Source organism: Scyliorhinus torazame, chromosome 7 (assembly GCF_047496885.1).
Source record: "Scyliorhinus torazame isolate Kashiwa2021f chromosome 7, sScyTor2.1, whole genome shotgun sequence".
NCBI classification, from domain to species: domain Eukaryota; kingdom Metazoa; phylum Chordata; class Chondrichthyes; order Carcharhiniformes; family Scyliorhinidae; genus Scyliorhinus; species Scyliorhinus torazame.
In genome coordinates, this window is record NC_092713.1 from 155777413 (window position 1) to 155805252 (window position 27840).

At 45.6% G+C, this 27840-nt stretch overlaps 1 protein-coding gene across 1 annotated transcript in view; it reads right to left on the reverse strand.

Moving 5' to 3' along the window:
• The window catches only part of LOC140426642 (uncharacterized), a 194610-nt gene that overhangs the window by 59179 nt on the left and 107591 nt on the right, over positions 1-27840 (reverse strand). Inside the window, exons 10-21 of the mRNA XM_072511705.1 lie at positions 23580-23693; positions 22147-22380; positions 20901-21011; positions 16858-17050; positions 15347-15492; positions 14272-14385; positions 10434-10553; positions 8636-8788; positions 7841-8069; positions 4160-4361; positions 2500-2653; positions 1781-1965 (exon numbers count right to left, since the gene is read on the reverse strand). Coding sequence (XP_072367806.1) covers positions 1781-1965; positions 2500-2653; positions 4160-4361; positions 7841-8069; positions 8636-8788; positions 10434-10553; positions 14272-14385; positions 15347-15492; positions 16858-17050; positions 20901-21011; positions 22147-22380; positions 23580-23693 — 1955 coding nt within the window. The remainder of the gene's footprint in view (positions 1-1780; positions 1966-2499; positions 2654-4159; positions 4362-7840; positions 8070-8635; positions 8789-10433; positions 10554-14271; positions 14386-15346; positions 15493-16857; positions 17051-20900; positions 21012-22146; positions 22381-23579; positions 23694-27840) is intronic.

The window sequence follows — 27840 nt, forward strand, 5'->3', positions numbered from 1 at the left end:
GAGCTTCCCTAGCTTGAGGGCGCTGGAGGCCAAGCTTGGGTTGACGAGGGGGAATTCAGGTGCGGGACTTTTTGCGTAGACAGGTGCCATCTTTTCCACTCTTGCCACTAAGGCGGATCCAAGATAGGGTAGTGTCCAGAGGATGGGTGGGGGAGGGAAGTGTCTCGGATATTTACAAGGAGCTCATGGGAGCGGAGGAGACGCAGACCGAGGAACTGAGGCATAAATGGGAGGAGGAGTTGGGAGGGGAGACTGAGGAAGGCTGTGGGCGGACACGCTGAGCAGGGTAAATGGGACTGCAACATGTGCCAGGCTTGGCCTGATTCAATTTAAGGTCGTCCACCGGGCCCACATGACAGTGTCCCGGATGAGCAGATTCTTCGGCGTAGAGGACAGGTGTGTAAAGTGTCTGAGAGGACGGGCAGACCATGTCCACATGTTTTGGGCTTGTCCAAAACTTAGGAGATACTGGAGGGTGGCAATGAGTCCAGAGGTGGTGATTTTTGGGGTTTCAGAGGCCCCGGAAGTCCAGGGGGAGAAAGAGGCCGACGTCTTGGCCTTTGCTTCCCTGGTAGCCCGGAGACAGATACTTCCAACTTGCAGGGACTCTCAGCCCCCGAAGTCGGAAGCCTGGCTGTCAGACATGGCGAGTTTCCTGGGCTTAGAGAAAATCAAGTTTGCCTTGAGAGGGTCGTTGTTAGGGTTCACCCAGAAGTGGCAACCATTCATTGACTTCTTTGCGGAGAATTCATCGTCAACGGGGGTGGGGGTGGGTTAGGGGAATGTAGTATAGGGGGTCAATTAGGCAGATCTGGGTGAGGCGGGCTACGGCAATTGCACTATGTATTTTGTTTACTGTACAGTCCTTTTGTTTTCTCGTTCTGTAATTCTACTGTTTACAATACCAAAAAATACCTCATTAAAATTGTTTAGTAAAAAAAAAATCTGCCCAATGCAGTGAAGAATGTTGAATCTCAGATTGGTCAACCACCCACTATCAGGTGGAGCATCAAGAACGCATCCCCCATCCTTATCGTACAGCCCACTTTGATGTTGGTCCTTCACTTTAGCAGTCGGCAACCCTGCCTCAGGGGCAGCACTCTTGCCCCTGCTTCAGAAGTGGTGTGTCCAAGTCTGACTCCAGGAGACTGGAGCACAAGGTCTAAACTGACACTTCAGTACCGAGGGAGTGCTATCTCATCAGTGATGCCTCCTTTCAGGTGAAACCTTGAACTGAGGCCCCATCGGCCCTCTCAAGTGAGCATAAAAGGTTCCATGGCACCATTTGGAATAGCTGGGGAGCACCCTCTGGTGTCCTGGTCAACATTTGCCCCTCACCTCACACTACCAAACCAGATTCTCTGGTCATTATCGTATTTCTGTTTGTGGTGACATGATGTATACAAACTCGTTGCCACTTTCCTTACATTACAGCAATGAAACACTTCAAAAATTACTTTATCAGTTGTAAAGCGCTTTAGGATATTCTGAGGTCATGAAAGGCGCTAAATAAATGCATGCCTATACCTCATTTTCTTTTAATCGGAGTTCCCCGTTCATTTCTCTTTAGCCACCAAAATAATTTACTCATTAAATGCTGGCATCGTCTTTACTTCAACCACTAACTCAGATAGTGACATTCCTCAGCCCTTGCAACTTGGTGCACCTGTGGGTATCTAACAAAGGAGTTGCTCCTGTACTTTGTACTGGATCTCCATGTCTTTATCACTGCCCATTCATCCTGTAGACCTGAAACATCACTTTCAACAATTGAACTCACCTCGCATGCATAACTGCCCAGGTAATCTCTGCAGGTGGCTCCATTGCGGCATGGGTTCGAAGCACAATCATCCACATCCAGCTGGCAATAGCTGCCCGTGTACCCGGACATGCACTGGCACTGATGACTATTGCCAGTGTTGATGCATATCCCTGAATGCTGACATAGTTGTGCGACAGTCAAGCCTGAAAAGGTAGAGGTTAATGGAATAATAATCAAAAAAAAAAACTAACTGTGTCTCCTTCAGCACTATTGGAATTTAAAACAAGCGAACACAAGGGCAAGCTCTATTCTCAGTCTCCTCCCAGCGAAATTCTTCTAGCAAACAAAACAAAACTAAACAAATCTGGGTTTGAGGCAGACCATCTGGTCAGGCTTGATAAGACGTGTGGTCACAACATTGTCTTCTCGATATATTACGACTAGCAAGCACTGCCCTGGGCGCGCACCACCCCCCCCCCGCCCTCTTCCTCCCCCCCACCCCCCCTCCCCTCTCTCAACCCCCCCGCCCTCTACCCCCCACCCCCGCGCTCTCCCCCCTCTCTCTCCCCCCTCCCTCCCTCTCCCCCTCCCACCGCTCTCTCTCCCCCCTCCCCCCCCGCTCTCTCTCCCCCTCCCTCTCCCCCCCCCTTTCCCCCACCTCTTCCCCCCCCCACCTCTTCCCCCCCCACCTCTCTTTCCCCCCCCCCCCCCCCACCCCCCTCCCGAGTTTGGCTTACGTCTCTGATGAGCGGCCACCTCACATGACACATCTGGCACATCGCAGTACAGCCCTGTCCATCCACTCTGGCAATTGCAGCGATATGTAGCACCCTGCTGCAGACACTTGCCTCTGTTTTTACAGGGCGAACCGCTACACAGATTCACCAAAGTCTAAGTGAGAGGAAGAGATAAAGAAAACTCTGGGCATAAACTTAGAAACTGGTCACTCACAGCACCAACCCACCCACTGCACTTACAATTCCTAATTGGTATGGTAGCATAACGGACATGTTACTGGAGTTGATGTACAGGCCCGGTGTTATAACCTGCCTGCTTACCATTGGCTGGGGACTAATGACAATCCCACAATCCTGTGGAGTATGAGCTTCCCCAATGGGGGGGGGGCGGAAAAATCATTAGCAGACTCTCTGTATAAATAAAGCTGGCCAGTTTGGAACCAGCAGGAAGGAGTAAGCAGCAAGCGAGGTTGCTGCTGTTGTGTACATAAATGTTATTGTAAATAAATGTTATTTCTTTGTATCCTTGAAACTCGTGCTGGATTCTTCGTGGCCCTCAAAAAACCCGGTCTGATAATTGAGAGATGGGAGTTCAAATCCTGCAGTGACTGTTTCAGAATTTTCAGTTTAAATAAACCCGCAATTAAAAAGTTGGCATCAGTAGACCAGGAAGCTGTTGGATTTTCAATAAAAATCCAGGTAACTTGGGAAAGAACCCTCTCTCTAAGCGTCCCCAGTTGTGGTTAACTCATCGCTGCCCATGAAGCAGCCTGGCAAGCCAGTCAGATGTGGCAAGTTTCTTCTTGTGCCAGTCAGGATAGGCAAGAAATGCCGGCCTTGTCAACAATACCTGCATCTCATGAATAAGTTAAAGGGAAACAAACCAATGAGGGAAGCATGCTAATCATAAGGGACTTGCTATTAATATTACATTAATTATCTTTGACTGTGTGCATGTGTCAGGCTGATTAAGTTTTCACTTGAGCACATATAAAGAGACACGTATTGTAACGGTGGTCTGGTTGAATTAGGAGTTGAATGGTTGTGGCATAAATACAATAAATACAAGACCAAGTAAAGATTGGCTCCACTATTATCCCTTCATCTCAGCTCTGAAGAATCGTCATTTAGATTCTAAACGTCAACTCTGGTTCTCAACCAGTATTTTCTGTTTTTATTTCAGATTTCCAGCATTCGCTGAATTTTGGTTTTATTATCCCTTCATCAATTGACTTTTCAGGACAGAACTCACGCAAAGTAACGTATTAATTTATTGATCACGGCTTTCATTATTCACTCCCCCTTTCAGTGAATATAAAAGGTGCAGCTAATTTTAGATATCATGGCCAACATTCAACCTTCAACTAACAGTGGGACCTCACTGCGCATAAATCGGTGGCCATGTTTGGTGACTCCATTGCAGGAAAACTACTCCATTGGCTGTAAAACACTTTGGGATTATGGTGAGGTGGCGAAAGGTGATATATAAATTCAAGCCCTTTCACTCTTCTTAACTAATATGTCAGGTTTTCTATTGGTCGTGGGGAAATTTCTTATTTAACAAACAAATAAGCAAACAAAACAAAGCTCCCACTTGCAGAGGAACCAGTTCTAACAGTCACAATGCTTTCCGCAACAATCTCCACTGGACTTCCCATACCTGACAGTTGTTACCAGAGTATCCGGAGGGGCATGTGCAACGATAACCCCCCAATGCATCGATGCAGGTGGCTCCATTTTGGCACGGTTTGGAGTCACACTCATTGATGTCGAACTGGCAGTTGGAACCGGTGAAGCCAGGCCGGCAGAGGCAGGCGTACGAGTTGATACCATCGACACAGGTTCCGTCATTGAAGCAGGAACTGGAGAGACAAAAGGAACCTGCTCAATTCTGCTGGCAAAATAGCCCGGTGACACTATAAACCGAGACTTCATCGACCTACATAAAGGTCCTGCCACAAAATGCCACCTGTCATTTGTTTTTGTTTTTTAAAGTCAGTCATTTATTACTGATTTTTTTGTCCTTGATAATCTGGTCCATTCTGTGAATTACAGGGGACAGCACAGCCATGCCGAATATGCATTAGACTTTAGATGGTACATCAGCAATGACAGAGAGTGAGTAACTTATTTTAACGAGTGAGGCAGAGACGCTGTTTAAATGTTCTCCAGACACCCTGGTACCGTGAAGGCGCCAACTTACAGCTGGTAAAAGAGAGCAAACTTCACACAAAAAAATGGAGGAAATCCACTCGGCCTCGAATACCGCAGTACACACGGTAAAGACAACTTAAAGTTCAGGCAGTGGTTGAAAATTAACTTCAAGAAGTCTCGAACACTGATTTTACAGTCTCACTTTGTCAAGAGTCACTGGGGATGGGGGAAGAATAAAAGGTGAAAACTGAACAGTCGCTGTTGGCACGTCACTCAAGAAAACCATCACTTGTCACACAAGGGGAGCTCCGAACAAATTCTGGCTTTCCTACCTTCGCAAGGGGAGGGCCTAGAGACACTAGTAAGGAGACAGATAGTTCACTGTGCAACACTTGACTGCTAGGACAGAATAAAAGAGCAACATTACCCCTGCTTCCTGTTTGCCAGCACCTGGGCACACACCTGACATTCCCCTGGGATCTTGCTGTCAGTGCAGAAATGGTGAGTGAACGTCAGGAGAGAGAAACACAATAGAATTTTGTTTCCCTTCATCCCCCCCCCCCCGCCGTTCCCCAAGCTGCTTTGAGGGATTAGTGACTGGCTGTACAGCCTGCAGCAAGTCTCGGCTGATTTACAGCAGGGTAATGGAAATTAATGGCGAAAAGGAATGCAGGAACAATGTGTGAGAATCCTCTTCCCTCAGACATTTCCACCGGCCCCCTGCCCCCACCTCCAACTCCCCCGCCCGACTGCATCCTCCAACACTAGCCTGTCGGCCTGGCTTTCTTTTCATCTCCTGTGCCAAAGCCCTCCAGAAATACTTGTAGGGTGAAACTGTCTCATCTTTAGCTCGTAATGTGAGGACCCTGTCATTTCTGGAAAAACTCAAAGACGGTGAATCACTTCGCTGAATGACACTCCTCACAGGTGCTCCTTTTATTACAGTATGATGTGATTCTTTCCCCGCAGTACTTCATCCCCACAATTTAGCCTTTCGCCACATGTAGCAGGGTCCCCTACAGGCTAACCAAGCGCTTCATAGATGGCACAATACAACGTGGCTTCCTGCTGCTGTCCTCATAACTAGTGTCTATCCTGGCTTGACATTTTCATGGTTATAAACTCAGAAAAGCCATGTACACAACAGTATTGTGAGGTGTTTCGAACATTTGAAAAGATTTGACAGGGTGAACAGAGAAATTCTGATGTGGGGAAATCTAGAAAAAATGTTTTAATACTTTAAAATTAGAGTCAGGCCATTCAGGGATGAAATCAGAAAATGCTCAAATCTGGAGCACTCTACCCCCAAAAGCTCCAGATGCTGGGGTCAAATGCTGTTTCCAAAACTGAGAGTCATCGTATTTTTGTTAGGCAAGGACATTGAAAGATATGGAGCAAAATGGATTTGAGGTTCAGATCTGTCATGATCTAATTGCCTGATGGAGCAGCTTCAATCGACTGGTGATCTCTTAATGATCTTTGCAATCTTACAATCTGATTTATCAACTCAACATAAACCAAGGTCCTCCAAGAAATACGATCCAATGAAACAGTTATTGGATTCTCCTGAAATGTACCCTGGACAATATTAGAAGGGGAGTGGGGGTAAGGAAATCTATCTGGTCGAAATAGTCTTTCTATCGTTCCCTGTTTAAAATTTAGAGATGGCCCGGAATTAGCCAGTGTTGCCACAGAAATTTCCAGGACAAAATATCCTGATGCTCCATTCTAGTGAACAGCAACGTTAGACCTAGAGTTCCCAACAGCACTTTGCACACTGCTGCACCAACCTCAGCATATCTCAAAGACCAGTCCTCTCCTCAATTTGATTTTCCAGGTTTACGTCATCAAATCCAATCTTTTGGCCCATTGGCGAAACATGCGGACCCAATTTCAGTGGAACCCGAGGTAAATGAGTATCAGCTGAGGTACAACACTAGTACAAAGTTCCAGTTCACTGAATGCTTCTTACCAATAATGTGACTGGACAACACAAGCTTGCTTAAGGACAGCAACAGATTAGATTTCCTTTAACTATGTTAAAGAGCTGGGCTGTGACGATTCAAGAGTCCTAACATTACGGTGTTGAAATCTCAAGCTTGTTTTAAGGATTTATTAGAATAACTACTTACGTCTACGTAAAAGCATTGGAAGCAGTTCAGAGAACGTTTAATAGACTAATAGCAGGAATGGGCAGGTTGTCTTATGGAATGGTTGGAGAGGTTAGGGATGTATCCATGAGTGTTTACAAGAGTAAGAGTTGACTTGACTGAAACCTTTAAGATCCTGAGGAGGTATTTATTGACAGGGTGGATGTGGAGAGAATGTTTTCTCTCGCAGGAGACCCTAGAACTTGGGGGTCACTGTTTAAAAATCAGGGGTCACTCATTGAAGATGGAGATGAGGAGAATTTGTTTCTCTCAGAGGGTCGTGGGTCTCTGGAACTCTCTTTCGCGAAAGGTAGTGGAAACAGTTTTGAATACTTTTAAGGCAGAGCTAGATAAATTTGTGATGAACAAGGGGGTGAAAGGTTATCTGGGGTAGGCAGAAATGTGGGGCTGAGGTTACAATGTGACCAGCCATGAACTTATCGAACGGTGAAGCAGGCTCGAAGGGCCAAGTAGCCTACTCCTGCTCCTAATCCCTATGTACGCATGTCTAACCCAACCCTTCGCTCCCACTGTGTGTCAGCCATAGCACAGTGGATGGCACTATCTGAACCAGAAGGCCATGGGAATGAAAACCATGGTTTCATGTCCTACCCTAATGTTATTAGTATATATTCTCGACTAGCACTCAATGCCAATATTTATTTCTCATCATTAAAACAGATTCACAATCACATTGGGAGTGCTGCATAGTTGGGTGATGCTGTCTTGCAGATAAGGAGTTGATCCAGGTTTGTGTTCCTAAAATGTCCCATGTAACAATTTAAAGAACAGCAAGGGTGTTTTTTCCCCCCAGTGTCCTAGTCAATATTTGTCCCTCAACCAATATTAACAGGTTAACTGGTCATTACCATGTGGTCTTATTTGTGGGATCTTGCTGTGTGCACACACAAGCTGCAACGTTTCCAACATACAACAATGAACTCGCTTCAAAAAGTACTTCATGGGCTGGAACATGCTCTGGGACACCCTGAGAGGATAAAAGGTGCGATAGAAATGCAATTTTTTTTTTTTCTCACCTTTCTGTGCAGTCAGGCATATTGTTTTCACAGTGAATCCCATTGAAGCCTCGCGGGCACTTGCAGACATAACTGTTGACATAATCGGAGCAGTTCCCGCCATTCACACATGGGCTACTGAAGCACTCGTTTATCTCTTGCTGGCATTTGCTACCAGTGAACCCTGGCAAGCAGCTGCATGAGAACGTGTTGACACCATCTATACAGGAGCCTCCATTTTGGCATGGATCTATGAAATTGTCACATCACAATTGCATCATTAACCAAGTCACCACCAATGTCAATGCTTTATCTACAAGCCAGAATTCAGAACAAATAAATGTGTTGGCTTTAGCTCAGTGGGCGGCACACTCGGTCAGAAGGTAGTGCATTCAAGCCCCTGTCTGGAGATTTGAGGACAAAATCCTGGCTGACAGTTCAGTAAAATGCCCTGGCCGTGGGAGTGCTGCACTGTCAGAGGTGCCGCCTGAAGGATGAGACATCAAACAAAGCCCCATCTGCCCTCGCAGGAGAGGATCCTGCAGCACTATTCTGAAGAGCAGCACAGGATGGTGTGCTGGCCAACCTTTATTTCTCATCACTTATACAGATTCACAATCACATTGATGTTTCTGAGACCTTGCTAAATTGAATGCCAGCGTTCCTACATTACAGCGGTGACTACTTTTCGCAAAGTACTTTGGAACACTCCGAAGTGATGGAAGATGTGATAGAAATGCGCGTTCTTTCCTTAGAACAGAAAATAAACAGCCAGGTTTAGGCAACTTCTTTTCGATCAGTCTTTAAAGCACTTACTGGGTCTGCAGTCATTGAAGTTTGTCTCACAGTTCACTCCAATGTAGCCAGGGAGGCACTGACACTCATAGCTCCCGGGTGTATTTTGACAAGTAGCACCATTTTTACACGGGTCAGTAACACATTCATTAATGTCCACTGAGCAACTCCGACCTGACAAGAGAAGTATGCATTATACATACGTACAGCATTTTGCAAATTAACTGACCCAAATTCCACATTTGCTAAAAGCAAATCCACTGCAGGGAACAAGGAATGGCCCAAAAGGTGTAGAGAATGTGGGCATCACTGGGCAGCATTTGTTGCCCATCATTAATTACCCTTCAACTGAGTGGCTTGCTCGGCCGTTTCAGAGGCCAGTTAAGAGTTACGATTAAGATTGCTGTCACATGTAGGCTAGACCAGGTAAGTACAGCAGATTTCCTTCCTTAAAAGACATTAGTGAACCAGATAGGTTTTTACAACAATCGATTGATGGACAACGTTTTAGAATTCCTACAGTGTAGAAGGCGACCATTCGGCCCATCGAGTCTGCACCGGTTGTTGGAAGGAGCACCCTACTGAATAATAATCACAAGTAGGCTTACATTAACACTGCAATGAAGTTACTGTGAAAATCCCCTAGTCACCACATTCTGGCGCCTGTTCGGATACACGGAGGGAGAATTCAGAATGTCCAATTCACCTAACAGCACGTCTTTCGGGACTTGTGGGAGGAAACCGGAGCACCGGGAGGAAACCCACGCAGACAAGGGGAGAACATGCAGACTCCGCACAGACAGTGACCCAGCGGGAATCGAACCTGAGGCCCTGGTGCTGTGAAGCAACAGTGCTAACCACTGTGCTACCATGCCACCCACGCCTCTACCCTATCCCTGTAACCCAGTAACCCCACCTAACGTTTGGACACTAAGGGGCATTTAGCATGGCCAATCCACCTAACCTGAACATCTTTGGACTGTGGGAGGAAACCGGAACACCCGAGGAAACCCACGCAGACACAGGGAGAAGGTGCAAACACCACACAGACAGGACATTAATTCCAGATTTGTATTGAATTCAAATCTCATCATCTGTCGTGTGGGATTCTAATCTGCATCTCCAGATCTTGCCCTGGGATTCTGGATTACTAGTCCAATGACAATACCACTGCGTCACTGCCGCCCCTCTGCATTGCTCCATCCCTGATGAAGTTTTCATAAGAGGTCACAAAGGGGAAGATGCAGTGCTTCAGTTGCTTGAGGATTATAGTTAAAACATGAGGATAAGTTGCACAGACCTGGCTTGTATTCCCTCAAGTTTACCGTACCGGCCTCCCCGAACAGGCGCCGAAATGTGGCGACTAGGGGGTTTTCACAGTAACTTCAATGAAGCCTACTTGAGACAATAAGTTATTATTAATTATTATTATTAAGTTTAGAAGATTGAGGGACGATCTAATTGAGGCATTTGAAATGGTGGGGATTTGATGGGGAAAAGCTGTTTTCTTCTCATGTTTAAAATTGAAGAAAAATATTAACACTGGAGACAGATCTTTCACGTTTCCACATAAGGGACAGCTGGAGCATTCTCCCCCAAATGGATGTGGGATGCTGGATGATGGGGTCAACTGGAATTTTCGAGAGCAGAAACTGACAGATTTGTGTTGAGTTAGAATACAAAGGGTTCGGGAGCAAAGGCGGGAAAATGGAGTTGTGATGCAGGTCAAACATGATCGAACGGAATGTCAGAGCAGACTCTGGGTGGGGCGGGGGTGGGGGGGTTTGGATGGCCTCCTCCTATTCTCAATGTACCTCACCTTGCCAATTCATTGCACAGGTGCACATGTAATTCTCATAGTCCTCAGTTTCACTGCATACGCCTCCATTTTCACACGGGTGGGAGGAACACGGAGCAAGAACAAACTCACAATCCTTGCCTGAAGAGAAAGGGAGGAGAGAAGAAGGAATCCATTAGTCAGGCACGATCCAAACTGCTGGAAAGATACCAGTATTCTCTGTACATTGCCCCCTGCAGGGAAATCCCGTTCAAAAGAGGGTATCCGGGCACCCGCATTTTAACTGGGACTATTGTCCCCGGAACAACAACATGAAGAGGAGATTTAGTTCAAAATTGTGAGAAATTGACCATGCTAGTGAGAAACATCTCTTTCCACTAGCAAGAGGGTTGGTAACCAGTGGACAGAGAGTTGAGATCAGTGATGGGCAGCAAGGTAGCAATCGGGCAGTATGGTAGCGCAGGTGGCTAGCACTGCGGCCTCACAGCACCAGGGTCCCAGGTTCGATTCCCCGCTGGGTCACTCTCTGTGCGGAGTCTGCACGTTCTCCCAGTATCTGTGTGCATTTCCTCCGGGTGCTCCGGTTTCCTCCCACAGTCCAAAGACGTGCAGGTTAGGTGGATTGGCCATGGTAAATTGCCCTTAGTGACCAAAAAGGTTAGGAGGGGTTATTGGGATGGGCTGGAAGTGAAAGCTTAAGTGGGTCAGTGCAGACCCGATGGGCCGAATGGCCTCCTTCTGCACTGTATGTTCTCTGGATGGGCTGTGGGCAAGAGCAGGGAGAGCGGCACCAATTGAGTCACTCCTTGAAAGAGGGCTGATATAGACACAATGGGCCAAATGGATTTCTGTTCGGTATGATTATCGTAACAGGGATACCATATTTCAAATCCCAATCACATTGCGACAAGGGCTTTACGAGAGGAAGGATGTTGCTGTTGTGAGTGGTGGGGGGGGAAAGACAACACAGGCTGGGAGAAAACACAAAGAGCTTGAAGGATCTCTCACGATAATACCCACATGCGGCTGGCCTTAGAAAATGGGAAATAATAAACCAGCCAAACAACAGCAACCTCAGCACAGGCACATAACAGAGCGAGAATCTAATCGGAAATATGCACAATGTACCAGAAGGTTTGAAAACAGTCTGCGAGATAACTTGGCACTGCAATGTTATAGTTTAAAAATAAATGTAATCTGCACCTTCAGAATGCTTGGGAAAGGCCGGCAGCCACCTTTCCCATCAGTAAAGCCAGACTAAACCGGTCACGTGCAGACTTATCTGCCTCTACAATGGAATCATAATCAACAAATATTGTTTCAAGGGAGTTAGATAGTTGCTTGAAGACAGAGACTGGAGAGGATGGAGAGCAAGCAACATTAAATAGGCAGCTGTGCGGATTCAAATCTGCAGATACAGACTTGATGTGCCTGTGCTAAACGCAACTAATTAAACTTTTAAAAAACATTTGTTCACAGGATTTGGGCATAAGGCCAGCATTTATTGTCCACCCCTAATTGCCCTCGAGAGGCTGGTAGTGAGCCACCCTTTGGAATCGCAACAGTCCATATGGTGTAGGTACATTCACAATGCTGCTAGGAAGGAAGTTCCAGGGTTTTGACCCAGCGACAATTAAGGAACAGGGGACATATTTCCAAGTCAGGAGATGCATGGCTTGGAGGCGAATGTGCGGGTGGCGGTGTTTGCATGCATCTGCTGCTCTGGTCCTTCTAAGTGTCAAGAGGCCATGGGTTTGGGAGGTGCTGTAGAAAGAGCCTTGGTGAGTTGCTGTAGTGCATCTTGTAGATGGTGCACACTGCTGCCACTGTGCATTGGTGGTGGAGGAAGTGAATGTTTGTGATTGGGGTGGTGTCACGTTTCTTGGAGCTGCACTCATCCAGGCAAGGGGACAGTATTCCGTCACACTCCTGGCTTGTGCCTTGTACATTGTGGACAGGCTTCTTGGAGGCAGGAAGTGAGTTACCCCCTGCAGAATTCCTCATCTATGGCCTGTTCTTATATAGCCACAGCATTTATATGGCTGGTCCAGTTCCGTTTCCAGCCAACAGTATCTCCCAGGATGTTGATAGGTTGATATTCAGCGATTGTAATGTCACTGACTGTCAAGAGGAGATGGTTAGATTCTTACTTGCTGGAGATGGTCATTGCCAGACACAAATATTTCTGGCCACTTTTCAGCCCAAGAATGCTGTCCAGGTCTTGCTGCATATGGACACAAGTTGCTTCAGTATCCAAGGAGTCACGAATAATGTTGTGCAATCATCAGTGAATATCCCCATTTCTGTCTGATGTTATGATGGCAAGGTGGTTATTTATGAAGCAGCTGAAGCTGGTTGGGCCTAGGACATTACTCTGAGGAACTCCTGCAGCAGTGTTCAGGGACTGTGATGACAGACTTCCAACAACCACAGAATAGACACAAACCACCAAAGGTCTCAAGCTTAACAGGGACAACAGAGTGCCAATCATGTCTCAGTGGGTAACACTCATCTGAGTGAGAAGGTTGACTTCAGGAATTTGAGCACATTATCCAGGCTGAAACTCCCAGTACAATACTGAATGGGTGCTGCTCTGCCAGGGATGCCACCATTTTGATGAACCAGTAAACTGAGGCCTTGTCCGTCTCTCAGGTAGATATAAACGGTCACATGGCATCATCATAGAACGGTTACAGACCATTCAACCCATCTTGTCCATGCCAGCTCTCTGTAAGAGTAACTAAGTAAATCCCATTCCCCTGCCTTTTCTCTAATTTTTTTTCTATTCAGATAATTAACATAATTAGAATCTGTTCATTATACATTGTTCTTTAAGGGACAGCGCCGCTCTGATTTCCCAACCTAAATGAAACATGTTATTGGCTGCAAAACATTTCAGGACAGCCTACGGTTATGGCAGGGGCTATAAAACCAGAAGTCTTTCCCTGGTCAACCAACTACAAGCTGGTTACATCAAATACCCCAGTGTGCACTGCCCTTGCTAAAACAGCTGATAACATCTGAGTCTGAAGCACTGCAGTGCAAGCATGACTTTGATGCCACTGAGGAGGGGGGAGAAAAGATTAAATCAGCCATGCTTCCCATTATCCTGATACTGAATAATTGAGGATCTATAATTACAGGATTTCACATTGTCCTTAATTGACCACCATGCATTTGCGCCCTGGCATATTTAAAAAGAAGTTATTTCTTCTCCCTACCCAAGTATTATTTATTATCCTTTTCACATGCAATCAGCTAACTAAACATAACGTCTTTTTGATTTACTAAGCAGACGTCAATTCATATTTTGTGCGACAATTGGATCATTGGCATTAACGCCTAGCTAGAAGGACCCTCTCTAACCCCAGGCATTTACCTGTGCTGGCTGGCGCCCTGCCCTACCCTGTTCAAAGGCAAACATAAAATACCCCTGGCCTGTACCATCTCTTGTACCTGCACCAGAAAGAGTTTCCAGTATATTTACAGAACTGAATTTAGTTGACGCACAGTAAAACTACTGAAAATGGACCAGGAATTTGAGACTGTTTGATGTGGAAATTTGATACTTATGGGCCTGGCCTGTTAATCTGGCAATAACTCAAAAAGGGTGCTATGGCACATCGCTTCGCTTCTGGCAGCAGGCGAGGCTGAATTCTGAAACAGATACCCGTGCACTCAAACCCACAACAAGTACACACCTCTTTGGAACACAAACCTTTAAAGTTGTTTAATGTGTGGCCTCCGTTCATTGCTCACCACTGATCCTCAGGCACATTGTAGGAGAAACTAGTCGGCAACTCCCATCTCACCTGCAAAAAGACCACCCATGATGCCCCTTTGTCTTTTTGACTCTTACCAGTATATGGGAGAGAGCAGATGCAGTAGTAGGCATTCACTCCATCAACGCAGACTCCTTTGTTCAGACAGGGGTTTGACGCACATTCATTTATGTTGATTTGACAGTCGAAACCTCAAGATTCAGAAAAGAGAGGCAAAGAACATTATTCCTCTTTCACGTTTGCTGGTACTCATCGAGGTGATGGATGTTAGTTTCAGGCAATGAAAACGTTGGCATTTCAGACAACCAGACCAGGAAATCCCAACTGAGGCCTGCCACAGGCAGTGTGTGTACAGGTTAAAAAGCCCAATACTCTGCTCCAATAATGTGCCTTTGGCCAAACATCAGAAGACCACTGCACACTGCATCATTGTGACATTTTCCCCCTCAATTCTGCATCAGGTTCCAGAGGCTTTGACGAGCAAGGCTGCCAACTGGCAGCGCAGTTGGGCCATCTTGGTAATGTGGACCCATGTCTAGAAGGGATTATCACTGGCTCCACACCCTGGAACTTCCTAACAAAAAGCATTGATCGGCACACCATCCTCATGCCCAACTATTCACACCCTCCACCACCAGCACACTACGCATGCAGTGTGCTTGTGAGTTACAGGAAATACTGCAGGAGCCCATTAAGACTTCTATACCTCTGGAACACAAACTCCACAACCTTGAAGGGCAAGTACACCAAACACATGGAAACACTACCACCTCCAAGCTCCCCTCCAAGTCACACACACCATTTGGACTTGGAAATGTATTGCCATTCCTTCATCATTGCCCAGTCAAAATCCTGGAACTCCCTCCCTCACAGTACTGCGGGAGTTGTTTCACCACATAGGCTTCAGCGATTTAAGGTAGTGGTGAGAAGGAAAACTAGGGCAGGGAAATAAACACCAGTCTTGCCAACAATGTCCACATTCCAAGAATAAATAATTAACAAAAAAGCTGAATGGCCCCTTTGTACGCTGCATAATTCTAACTAGGACAGTGCAGTTCTGCATTATCAGAATTAGCAACTTCACTGCTCAGCTTCGAGCACAACGTCTCTTATGGCTTTCACCCGTTCAAAGGTTTCCTGCTCCGCTCTCACCTCTAAATCCCTTCATGCATGTGCACTTGTAGCCATTGATCAGGTTCTCACAGGTTCCCCCGTGCTGACAAGGGTTCGACTCGCACTCGTTTTTGTCCACATCGCAGTTTACTCCTGCCCAACCGGCTTCACATACGCACTGGTAACTGCAAAAACAAAAAAAAAGCAGAGAAAATGCTGACAACAGGTAAGGCATGACTCACATGGGTTTAATTGCAAGCTTCCTTCATTTCACACTGACAAAAGCAGGGAGGTCCTGTAAATTAATTGACAGTTTAAAAAAAAAAATATTAGCACTAAACTCCACATCGCTCGAGTCCAGGTTGAAACTTCAGTGCAGTACGAAAGGAGTGCTGCAATATCAGCAGTGCCCTCTTTTAGACGAAGCATTCAACCAAGGCTCTGTCTGACTGGGCAGGTATGCATAAAACATCCCATTGGTACTATTTTGAAGGGCAGAGGGGAATTCTCCTGGCCAATATTTATCCCTCAATCCACATTACTTAAACAGATTAACTGGTTATTGTCTCGCTGGTGTTTGTGGGAGCTTGCTGTGTGGCAATTTGTTGCTGTGCTTGCTACATTACAACAGTGACTACAGCTGGAGTTCATAGAATAAGTTGTCTGTCCAAGTTGATTTTTTCCCTGCCGATTCTGACAGAAAATTCCGGCAGAAAATTTATTGTCAAATGATTTATGCTCAGAAGGAAGGCTCGTCTTAGAGAGCTGCCAGCCAATCTGACTTAAGGGGAGGTCACCACCAGTTAGAAAGGGTTTCTGATGGAGACACCCTCGTCCCACCTCCTGCCAAAGATCTAACTTCTATTCTTTCCGGCCTGCCCCCATGGAGGTTCAATATTCCCGCCAGTCTAAGAATTGAAACTGGATGAGACACCATTAATTGGCCACTGAAGGACCTCAATTCGGGCAAGGACAGATTACCCATCAAAGGCCTTGCCCACTCCAACGTAAAATCATTGTGCAGTGTTGGCGAACAGGGACGCGGAAGGAATCCCGATCCTGCAATCTTGTACCACTAGCCTACCAAAAAACCCACCAGTGGTAAAGTTCAGGCCCAGGCTAAATAAAAAAAAACAGATGGGAGTTCCTGGCTTCAAGTTATGAGCTGCTTGTGCTTATTCTCAGAAATCCAATAACTCACTTTTACCCTCAAATGTTCACTCATATTGCAATTTAGTTTGTAACCTCAAACATTTATTCTCCATTCACAATCCCCCTAATTCAATGAGTCATGCCAATCCACGCTTTCAAGTGACCACATTTGTGCAGGTCAGCCGGACCAAAATAGCCAAATCTCACGGCATCCAAAATTCAGCAACATTTCAGATTTCCATCCGTAGCCATCACCCCGCTACGCCTCCTTTATCTGCATACCAGCCTTTGACAACAGCCACAACTGTTTTTTTTTTAAAAAGCATGTTGAAAGTCAAATGCAGCCATCTTTAAAAAGCAGAGAAAGAACCAAGATGGAAAAAACTATGGAAGCTGACCTGTTTACGCCGTCCACACATTTGCCATGAACACAAGGGCTGCTCTTGCACTCATCCACTTCTGATATACAGTGAGGATCGTGATAGCCCTCAGGGCAGCGGCACACAAAACCGTTGATTTTATCAATGCATGTGCCGCCATTGTGGCACGGATTGGAGTCGCATTCATCGATGTCGACGTTGCACATGGGACCTGCGGGCGGGAACACAAAAATATTTGAACTCGCAAGCCCAACATCGCACAGTGCTTCCCGCAGACACAGAGACAGAGCCCCTCAATCTCCTCCCCCCCCCATATATCCTCAACTCATGCCAACTGGGAAAGGAGATTCAAGGAACAGGTGTCAAGTGGGAACTCATTTGGCAGGGGGGGGGGGGGGGGGGGGGGGGGGTCAACACAGGAAACCAAAACTTGTGAAGGATTTAACTTTCAAAATAAAACAAAACACCACTCACAGAAGCCTAATAAGTACACATATTCGGTTAGTCTCTAATTAAAGGGTTGCGGCTACAAACATTTCTTTTGTCAGCTTGATGGATCTGACTTGATCTCCTGTCAAAGCACACTGCCCGAGCACCTGTTAGCACCGCCCAAACTTTAGAGACCGTCGGGGGAAGATTTCCTCTGTGCTTTGAGGAATGAAGTTGTAAACCTGTTTATCATGAATAGGTTTATGAATTCACTGCACAGAGGAACTCACTTTCCATCTCACCCCCAATCATACCTTCAAAAACAGCAAGCTCATTGATTACTGCCCAGGTAGTTGTCAGCAACATTGAAAAGAAAAATCACTATTACTATTAAGCGAGAATTTCATTTATAGAACATAACATGCAATGCCTAAAATCAGCACTGCCAGGAAAAGATTGCCCTTCACGTTGTGGCAACATTTCAGTAGCACTGAGATTGTCACTCGTGAATAAGCAACACAGTAAATTCAAAGATACATAAACTATCGTTGAAAATCAGGTGTCCTTCAAAAAGTTGGCCTGTCATACAGTCAGGTGTGCCTGTCATACAGTCAGAAACAACGAGTTGGATGTGGAATGGGTTCTGAGAGAGATTGCACAGAATATCAGAACCCAAGGGTGTTTTTTTCAAAAATAGCATGGGAAGTGAATTAGGAGAGTGAAAGGTGTTTCTTCATTTTCCAGTCTCCAGATACCACCTTCCTTACGATTTAGCCCGGTATGGGCAGCACGGTAGCACAAGGGCAGCATGGTAGCACTGTGGCTTCACAGCGCCAGGGTCCCAGGTTCGATTCCCTGCTGGGTCACTGTCTGTGCAGAGTCTGCATGTTCTCCCCGTGTCTGCGTGGGTTTCCTGCGGGTGCTCCGGTTTCCTCCCACAGTCCAAAGACGTGCAGGTTAGGTGGATTGGCCATGATAAATTGCCCTTAGTGACCAAAAAGGTTAGGAGGGATTATTGGGTTACGGGGATAGGGTGGAAGTGAGGGCTTAAGTGGATCGTGCAGACTTGATGGGCCGAATGGCCTCCTTTTGCACTGTATGTTCTATTCTTTTGCTGCATTCTTGTCTTATACTCAGATCCATGACAAGTGCTGAAATCCCATCACAATCTATTTTTTCCACCCAATCTCTGGTCTTTTCCAGGTCAAGTGTCAGCTGTGTCTTTGCAGTAACATTTTCACCTGAGTCAGGAGGTTGAGAATACAAGTTCCCTCCCCCACGATGTCGAGAATTGAGGTTGACACCCGGGTGGTCTTGTGCATGCTGCACACGCAGAGGCGAACCTTTCAGATGAGTTGCTAAACCAAGACCCCATCTGCCTTCTTGAGCATAATGCAAAGGATCCTGTGACATTGCTTCAAAGAAGAGTAGGGGGGAGTTTCGCTGTTGTCCTCGTCAATACATATTCCTCAACTAATAATGGAACATATGGACATATTAAATTGCATTTTGTGGGAGCTTGCCATGTGCAAATTGGCTGTCGTGTTTCCAAAATTGGAAAAGTGACTATAGTTCAAGTACACTTAATTTGGCTGCAAGGCACTTTGGGAACTCACATCATGAAAGGCGCTGTATTAATGAAAGTTCTTTCTTCTGCCGAGTTGTTAAGACAAGTCTTTTAAATGCGACGATTTGCCTGGGGCTCTCTCCCTCGAAGTAAATTTGAATCTCTGGAGTCTGAATAATGGTTGAGATGAAACTGAGCCTTCACTAAATCCATGAGCTCACTAAATGATTTGGAGTCGGGTGCGCTTGGGGCTGTAAGGCTGTGAATAAAGCTATAGGTCTGAGCTCCAAGCAAACTGATGCACCTGTGCTGATTGTCCTTTTTAAGGGCAACACAGCAGAGTAAGGGTCACCTGGCCAGGGTTACTAATCGGGGCTCAGCGTGGAATCACCCCACAGAGAGGCTCCGAGACAGAGACATTTTGGGAGCGAGCTACAGCTATGCGGCTGCTGTACAATTCTCATTCATAAATATCTTTTGTGTTCACTAATGAAGTCTGTGAAAGTGCATTTTTACACGTTGGTTGACCGATGACTTGGCGATCGTGACTTAGCACTGCACTGCTTTATTAAATGTCTTCTTTTGTGACAATAAAGACATGCAGCCTCCTTCAATCAACATGATTCAGGGGCGTGGTTACCTCCACATCAGTAACATTTCACTTAAAGCATTATTGACTGACTACCTATTCTGTTCCTTTTTGTTTTGTTGATAGCTAAAATTGTTTCCTGCTACATAAATGCTTTGGCAGTTTTGGCACCAAGGCTGAAATGAAATGAAAATCGCTTAGTGTCACAAGTAGGCTTCAAATGAAGTTACTGTGAAAAGCCCCTAGTCGCCACATTCCGGCGCCTGTTCGGGGAGGCTGATACGGGCTGGTTGCAGGTTCCTGCCCAAACTGGTGAAAAGTGCTCTCTGCAGCTCTTGTGCACCTGTTTCAGCATTTTCCATGGCCAGGACTATCTCCATTGCTCATTTAAAATTTATGTCGACCTCTGCAAGCAATCTGCGTTGAACAGGGTCATTGCCCATGCCACTGAGACTAACCTATCCCGTAACATGCCCTTGAGGGTGGCTCCAAAATCACAATACTCCGGTAATTGCTTCAGTTTAGCCATGTCAATCATAATCAATTCGCCTGGGGCTCTCACGTTCTATTTAAATTAGAATCTCGAGAATATGACTGATGGTTGAGGTTGCAATTGAGCTTTCACTAAATCCACGAGCTCACTAAATGATTTGGAGTTGGGCGCGCTTGCGGCTGTAAGACTGCGAATAAGATTATGGGTCTGAGTTCCACGCTTTGGCGAATTGCATTGCAATTCGCCTCCTTCCCGGCTTTGTTTGCTTGTATTGTGTGCAATCAGTCCTCCGTGGAGGAGTCAAATGGGTCTATCAGCTCAAAGAGAGGCATTCTGGTGAGTTCTTTTTTTCCAGACTTCGATTAAAACAAGATATTCACAGCTGTAGGGCCAAAGGCAGTATCAGGATAATTTCTTCTCGTCGCCAGATATAAAGATGCCTTTTCACAGACTTCATCAGTGAACATAAAGGTATTTATTAATAAGAGTTGCACAGCAGCCGAATGGGCTGCAGCCAACTTCCAAGATGCATCCGCCTCAAGAGCCTCTCTCACCACGGGGTGATTCCACATTCTGAGTCCCGATTGGTCACCCAGGTCAGGTGACCATTACTCTGCTATGTTGCCCTGAAAGGGACAATCACGATATCACCCAAAATGAATGTGGGGTACAGTGGAAGGCATGGTCTCCAAAACTGAAACAAGGAAAAAACGATTGTGCACAGGGTATTCCACAGTTAATAAAGAATATTTCCGCAGCTATTATGTCAGGTTCACCAGCGAATGATCATATAAGGCTGGCGTGGAGTACTTAATTCCGTTGCTAAATATATTCCTAACACCCTTGATGCTTTAAAGCCGTTTAAAATGATGCATTTGTGACTTGGGGCAAGTTGAGCACCAGGTGGAAAGTAGGGCCACAAGATGTGCCAACAGTGGCAGCCCATGTCTATATTGTGTTGCTTTTATGGGACCAGATCCTACCTGTATAGCCAGGACTGCAGACACAGTCGTACCGATTGATACCATCTTGACAGCTTCCATAGTCACAAGGATTGCTTGCACAGTCATCGTGGTTAATCTCACAATTGATACCTGCAGGATCATTCAAATTTGAGATTTATTTAACACTTGCTTTTCTGCAATGCTGCATTTAACAAGGTCAATTGATGCAACTGCAACAAAAGTAACCATTCAAGTGTGAGGCGGCTTAGTGGCACAGTGGTTAGCACTGCTGCATAACCCAGGTTCAATTAGCAGCACTATTATCGATTCTGTACTTCCAAATTTAAGCTATGTCAGATAACACACGTCAAGTACCAATGATTACAGGTCTACAGGTGGCAGCGGGAGTTATAATTTTTAAATTCATCAGCATGGATTAATTAGAACGCAGCCCCACAACACTCACGAGGCTGGACACCATCCAGCACAAAGCAACCCACGCTTGATTGGCATCCCTTCCATCGCTTAATTTCCTCCGCCACCAGTTCACAGTGGCAGCTGTGTGTACTTTAATAAGGACACGGGGAGCCACATCGAGTGAAATAAGAAACAAGGTTTACTTACAAAAACAATATGTATACTACCCAGTAGATCCCTACCTGATTCTCCTCTAGTCGGTGTCTTACTGGCCGGCCTTTCATGTGGAGATACCCCACCCTTAGCGGGGGAGCTCGTACTCCCCAGCAAGCATGAGGAAGACAAGCATTCCCATCCCGTAGGTCCAGTGTGGGATATTACATGTACCATCCGCCAGACGGACTGCAGCAATTCACCAATGCGCCTTGGACAACCCTTCCAAATCCATAACCTCTACCACCAAGGAGGACAAGAGCAGCAGATGCATGGGAACACCAACACCTGGAAGTTCCCCTCCAAGTCACTTACCATGTATTGTCGTTTCTTCACTGTCGTTGGGTCAAAATCCTGGAACTCCCTTCCTCACAGCACTGTGGCTGTACTTATTCCACTTGCAGTGGTTCAAGGTGATAACTCACCAGCACATTCTCAAGGACAATTAGAGATGAGCAATAAATGCTGGCCTGGCCAGCGATGCCCATGCCCCGAGTAGAAAAAAAGAAAATCTTTAATAATTAACCATAGATCACCAAGACACATCCTCCCAACTTAACGAGGGGTTAACTGTGGTCAATGGCAGACTATTACCAATTTTCTGAACGTTTTTCCTGGACTAAAACTGGACCATTTCTTCCAACTTGCTACTTGCCTGAAGTTCCAACTGGACAGCGGCACTTGTAATTGTTCACACGGTCCTGGCAAGTGCCTCCATTCTGGCAGGGCTGACTCTGGCATTCATCAATCTGCTCGCTGCAGATTGGACCCTTGTAGCCAACTGTGCAGTTGCAGGTATACCCGGCTATTCCATCCTCACACGTTCCGTAGTGGCAAGGGTCTGGGATGCAGTCATTTTCGTTAATCTCACACTTAGTCCCCGTAAAGCCTTTCAATCAATGGAGAAGGGAAAGAGTAAGATGTAAAGGAAAAAATAAACGTCTTTAATTTTCTTGGCGATTTTAGTTTTCTTTCCCAATATTTTTACCTGTTTATAGAGTTTCTACAATTACAAATGTCAATCGCTAAAATTTCACATCCCATAAAATCTTCTAGAACTAGTATTCATTCCTGTGTGATTTGCTGCAATTAGCTGTGCCCCGTTATTTTTCTTACCCAGGAACCTGCACCCCCTTTCAGACCACCAAATATATTGGCCACCAACAAAAGGTCAACCAACTGATCAGAAATAAATCTAAGAAGTACATGACAGGATTGTTGCCAAACTTTGCTTTGGGAACATAGTGTAGCAAACCTAAAGCTAAGGCTGCATCTGGTCTCCTGGCTGCGAAAGTGACAGTGGTCACTGTGCCGGGCAGCAAGGGCTGATTGAACCGCTGAGGGATCCCCAAGCGAAAACGGAAAAAAAAGTCTGGCAGTGCAACAGTTAAAAGCGAGTGTGGGAAAGTTATTTTATTTCAGGAGTGTCCCAAGGACAAGTAACCTAATGCTGAATTGTGCTGCGAGGTAGCATTAATTATCAATGGGCTGAAAGCTCGAGTAAAGTGGAGGAGGAACCTACTTCAGCAGCAAAGCAGAAATTCTAGTTTCTGTCAGAATATCAATGATGAGGGCAGCACGGTGGCGCAGTGGGTTAGCCCTGCTGCCTCACGGTGCCAACGTCCCAGGTTCGATCCCGGCTCTGGGTCACTGTCCGAATGGAGTTTGCACATTCTCCCAGTGTTTGCGTGGGTTTCGCCCCCACAACCCAAAGATGTGCAGGTTAGGGGGATTGGCCACGCTAAATTGCCCCTTAATTGGAAAAATTAATTGGGTACTCAAAATGTATCTCTTAAAAAAAAAAGATCAATGATGATTCAGGGACTGGCTGAGTGTGGAGCTCTGAACCGCCAGATGTTAAATATTTGAAGAGTTGTTGCTGAGCGGCCTTTGCCTTCACATCATATTTTGGGGAGGGGGGGGGGGGGGCGATATGACAGAGGGGAATTGGAAGTTGAAGGCCAGAAAAAGGTGGGGTAATCCCAAGAAAATTTGACTATGAGAATTTTCCTGGAGTGTAAACTTTCAACTACTGCAGATGTTTAGTTTCACTTCCTTTTTTTTTTGTTCATCACCAACCAGCTTTACCTTCGCTGCATTCGCATTCAAAGGCGTTCGGACGATCAATACACTTGGCTCCATGCTGGCATGGTGTGCTGGCACACTCATCAATGTCAATCTGGCACATGCTCCCGGTAAAACCTAAACATATACACACACAAAAACATTTAAGCAAATCAATTAATCTTTACAAATTTAAAAAAATTCATTAATGGGATCCGGACTTCACTGGCTGGGCCAACAATTGTTGCCCATCCCTAATTGTCCTCGAGAAGGTGGCGGTGTGCCACCTTCTTGAACTGTTGTGGTCTATATATGGTGTAGGTACACTTACAGTGCTGTTCAGAAGAGCATGCCAGGATTTTAATCCAGCAACAGTGAAGGAACAGATCCAAGGCAGGGTGGTGTGTGGCTTGGAGGGGACTGTGGGAGGTTGTGGTGTTCTTGCGGATCAGCTATTCTTGTCCTTCTAAGTTGTAGAGGTTCCGGGTTTTGAAGGTGCTGCTCAACGAGTCTTGGTAAGTTGTCGCAGTGCATCTTATAGATGGCACACACTGCTGCCACTCTGCATCAGTGGTTGAGGGAGTGAATGTTCAAGGAGGTGGTGGCTGGGATGCTGATCAAGTGGACCATTTTGTCCTGGATGGTGTCAGGCTTCTTCAGTATTACTGCAGTCATAATCATCCAAGCAAGAGGGTGTATTCTACAACACTCCACACTTGTGGTTAGTAGATGGTGGACAGGCTTTGGGAAGTCAGGTGATGAGTTACTCGCTGCAGTATTCCCAGCATTCAGTCCACTCTTATAGCCACAGTATTTATATGGTTGGTCCAGTTAAGCTTCTGGTCAATGGTAATCCCCAGGATGTTGATAATGGAGGATTCAGCAATGGTCATTGAATATCATGGGGTGATGGTCAGATTCTCTCTTGTTGGAGAGGGTAATTGCCTGGCACTTGATTCTCTAAAGATTAACATGCAGGTTCAGTTGGCAGTTTGGAAGGCAAATGCAATGTTAGCATTCATGTCGAGAGGGCTGGAATACAAGACCAGGGATGTACCTCTGAGGCTGTATCAGGCTCTGGTCAGATCCTATTTGGAATATAGCAAGCAGTTTTGGGCCCCGTATCTAAGGAAGGATATGCCTTGGAAAGGATCCAGAAAAGGTTCACAAGAATGACCTCTGGAATGAAGAGCTTGTCACATAAGGAGCAGTTGAGGACTCTGGGTCTGTACTCTTTGGTGTTTAGAAGGATGAGGGGGGATCTTATTGAAACTTACAGGATACTGAGAGGCCTAGATAGTGTGGATGTGGAGAGGATGTTTTCACTAGTAGGAAAAACTAGAACCCAAGGGCACAGCCTCAGACATAAGGGACAATCCTTTAAAACTGAAATGAAGAGGAATTTATTCAGCCAGAGGGTGGTGAATCTGTGGAGGCCAAATCACGGAGTGTCTTTAAGACAGAGATGGATAGGTTTTTGATTAATATGGGGATCAGGGGTTATAGGGAGAAGGCAGGAGAATGGGGATGAGAAAAACATCAGCCATGATTGAACGGCGGAGTGGACTGGATGGGCTGAATGGCCTAATTCTGCTCCTACGTCTATGGCATATGTTGCTTTGCGCTTATTAGCCCTTCTATGAACGGGTTCGACAGGGGAGATGTAAAGATGTTTCCACTTGTAGGGAGTCCAAAACTAGGGGTCACAAATACAAGATCATCACGAATAAATTTAATAGGGAATTCAGGAGAAACCTTCCTATCCTGTGAGCGGTTTGAATATGGAAGTCTCTCGCAACTGAGAAACTGGCAAAAACAGAAGGTGCAAGTCAGCACTACAAAAGGCAGTCTGTTCAAGGAGATGTTTTTTTAAAAATAGTTTTTAGAACAAAAGTTAAAGATTAATCAAAAAGCTGATTTCAATCAGCGATACAAGGTTTACTGAAGCTCAGTCTCCCACTTGGATCCCCCAAACATCTGCCAGATGGAATAACTTGTACACATTTCTAGAACCCAGAAGTTACAAAGCTTTTAAGTTCTGGCTTCAAGAGTTAAAGTCAACTCCAAGATTCAGCAGGATTTGGAAACTCCTTGGCTTGCCAGGCCCCAGTCAAGACTCTCAGTGAAACCCTGAGGCACATATTCACACAGTGCTCTGACATCCAACAGGAGTGTGCCACCAAGCAACTCGTACTCTCAGTCTTCCTTCTCTTCGTACCTTCCAACATGGAAATGTGGGAGCAGAATGGACACACATGATTGAAATGCCATGGGATCACACTTTTTATTTTCCCCGCAGCATGAATTTAATCCATTTGAAATAACATTTGAGATTTTCTTCCTTGCTGCAGCTCACTGCCAAGTGCCAATAGGAAAGATGAAAGGAAGCAGTAAGCTCTGACAATAAGTGTTCAAACTCTGAGAATGTCAAACCCTGATCTAACCAAAGATATTAGTTTGGAAAAAAAATTGCCAGCAGACAATACAATGCTCAGCGTCAATCTGGATAAAGAAAAAGTCCTGTTGGGAATATGGGATGCTCCAGAGAAATATGCAGCAATTTAATTTCCAACTTTGCTTTCTCCTCCTCCTCCCTCCCGTGAGCCCACCCACTCTCCACCTGAAAACAAAAGCACACTAAAGTAAAACATACTCAAAGCTTTGTCTCTGTGCAGTTTTGGCAATCAGCACAAAGAGATTTCCGGCCTTGCAGGAGTTCAAGAGGAGCTTGGGTAGACTGTGGGCAGCTAAAGTGCTGGCAGACAGCAGAGTTGGAATGAGCCGAACAGCTCCCAGGGCACGAGGCCCTGCCTGTGGTTCAAATGACACGTCAGCGTGAACTGCCGCCTGGCAACAGCTGACACAAGCCCTGGAATCCTGCTCCTTTGTGCCCTGGATAAGAGAGCTGCTCGCAGGCCTCCAGGAACCTTGGGAGAGCTTTCAGGGAAGGATGGCGCAATCAAGAGGATCATTACCCTCCCATCTCCACTTTCCAAACTGGATAAAATAATTTCTTTACCTCTTTGGGAGAGTCTCCGAATTAGATGCTGGAAAAGACAAAAGCTCACAAACACTGCACATTTTCCATTCTGAGGGTTACAGAGTGGAAATGTTCACTTCTGGAGCAGGTGAAAGGATATCAAAATGCATCCAGCCAAAGCTGCAGTCTGTATTCAATCTGCTTTTATAGATATAGCTCTTGGGGCTAAATGGATATGGTGGGATCAGAGTATTGAATTTAATGGTCAGCCATGATCATAACGAAGGGCCGAACGGTATATTCCTGCTTCTATTCTCCATGTCTGCTTCTATGTATGTAAATTGCCACGGCTTGGACCAAGATTGCCATTAACTGCAGTCCAGAATGTTTGGTTTACAAAATTCTTTCTGCTGCAATCTACTCATTCAGCAATTCAATGTCTTGCTTTAAAATAAAATTCTATAAAATTGAATAAAATAGATGAGAGTAAATCAGACTTTTTAAACAATAAAACAGCAGTACATAAAGCAGGTGATTGGAAAGGAGTTTAGCTTATTACAATTTCCTATCAAGATGCCCTGGAAAAGAGACTTGGCACCGTTGGAATATCACTGTCAAGGATCTGTCCCCTATGAATTCTATACTGTTGCGAATGGGAAAGAAATAGATTTTGTTAGGAATCTGTAAAATCAATGACAATAGGAAGGATTTTGTCCCTACAGAATTCTGCAGTGAGAATGAAAGCACTTAATTTGTTGGGATTCCATACAACAAAAGTCAACGGTGATGGGTTTGCTCCTGTTACATTTCTACAGTACAGTATAGCCGGTACAGTACTCTTCAAAAAGTTAGCGCTTTCAGAATATCTTCCATTGAAGTCAATAGAGCTGCTCTGGGTCACTGGTAGCATAACAAGCAGTGGCATAAGAGACTCAAAATCGCAGGTCTCTGATGAAGCAAAAAGCAACACATATCCAATTACTTCAATATCATCCCTGCCATACAGAGACATGGAAACGCCTGAAACAAAAAGTACTGTGTCCTCAAAACTTCCACTCCTTTTACTTTAAAATCCTCATGTGCGAAACCTTACAAAGATTTAAGAATCACAAATTATAGCTATAGGATAGCCTTGACCCCTTGGTCTAGCTACTGTAGCCATGTAAAATGGCTACGTTCCGATTAATCTGGCCAAAACCCAGTTTAAAACGGCTAACCTGAAAGACTGCTGGGAAAAGCAGCCAAGAAGACACAAGCAGGCAGCTGCAGACAGTTTTGCATATTCGGCTCTGGGAAGTTAGCCCA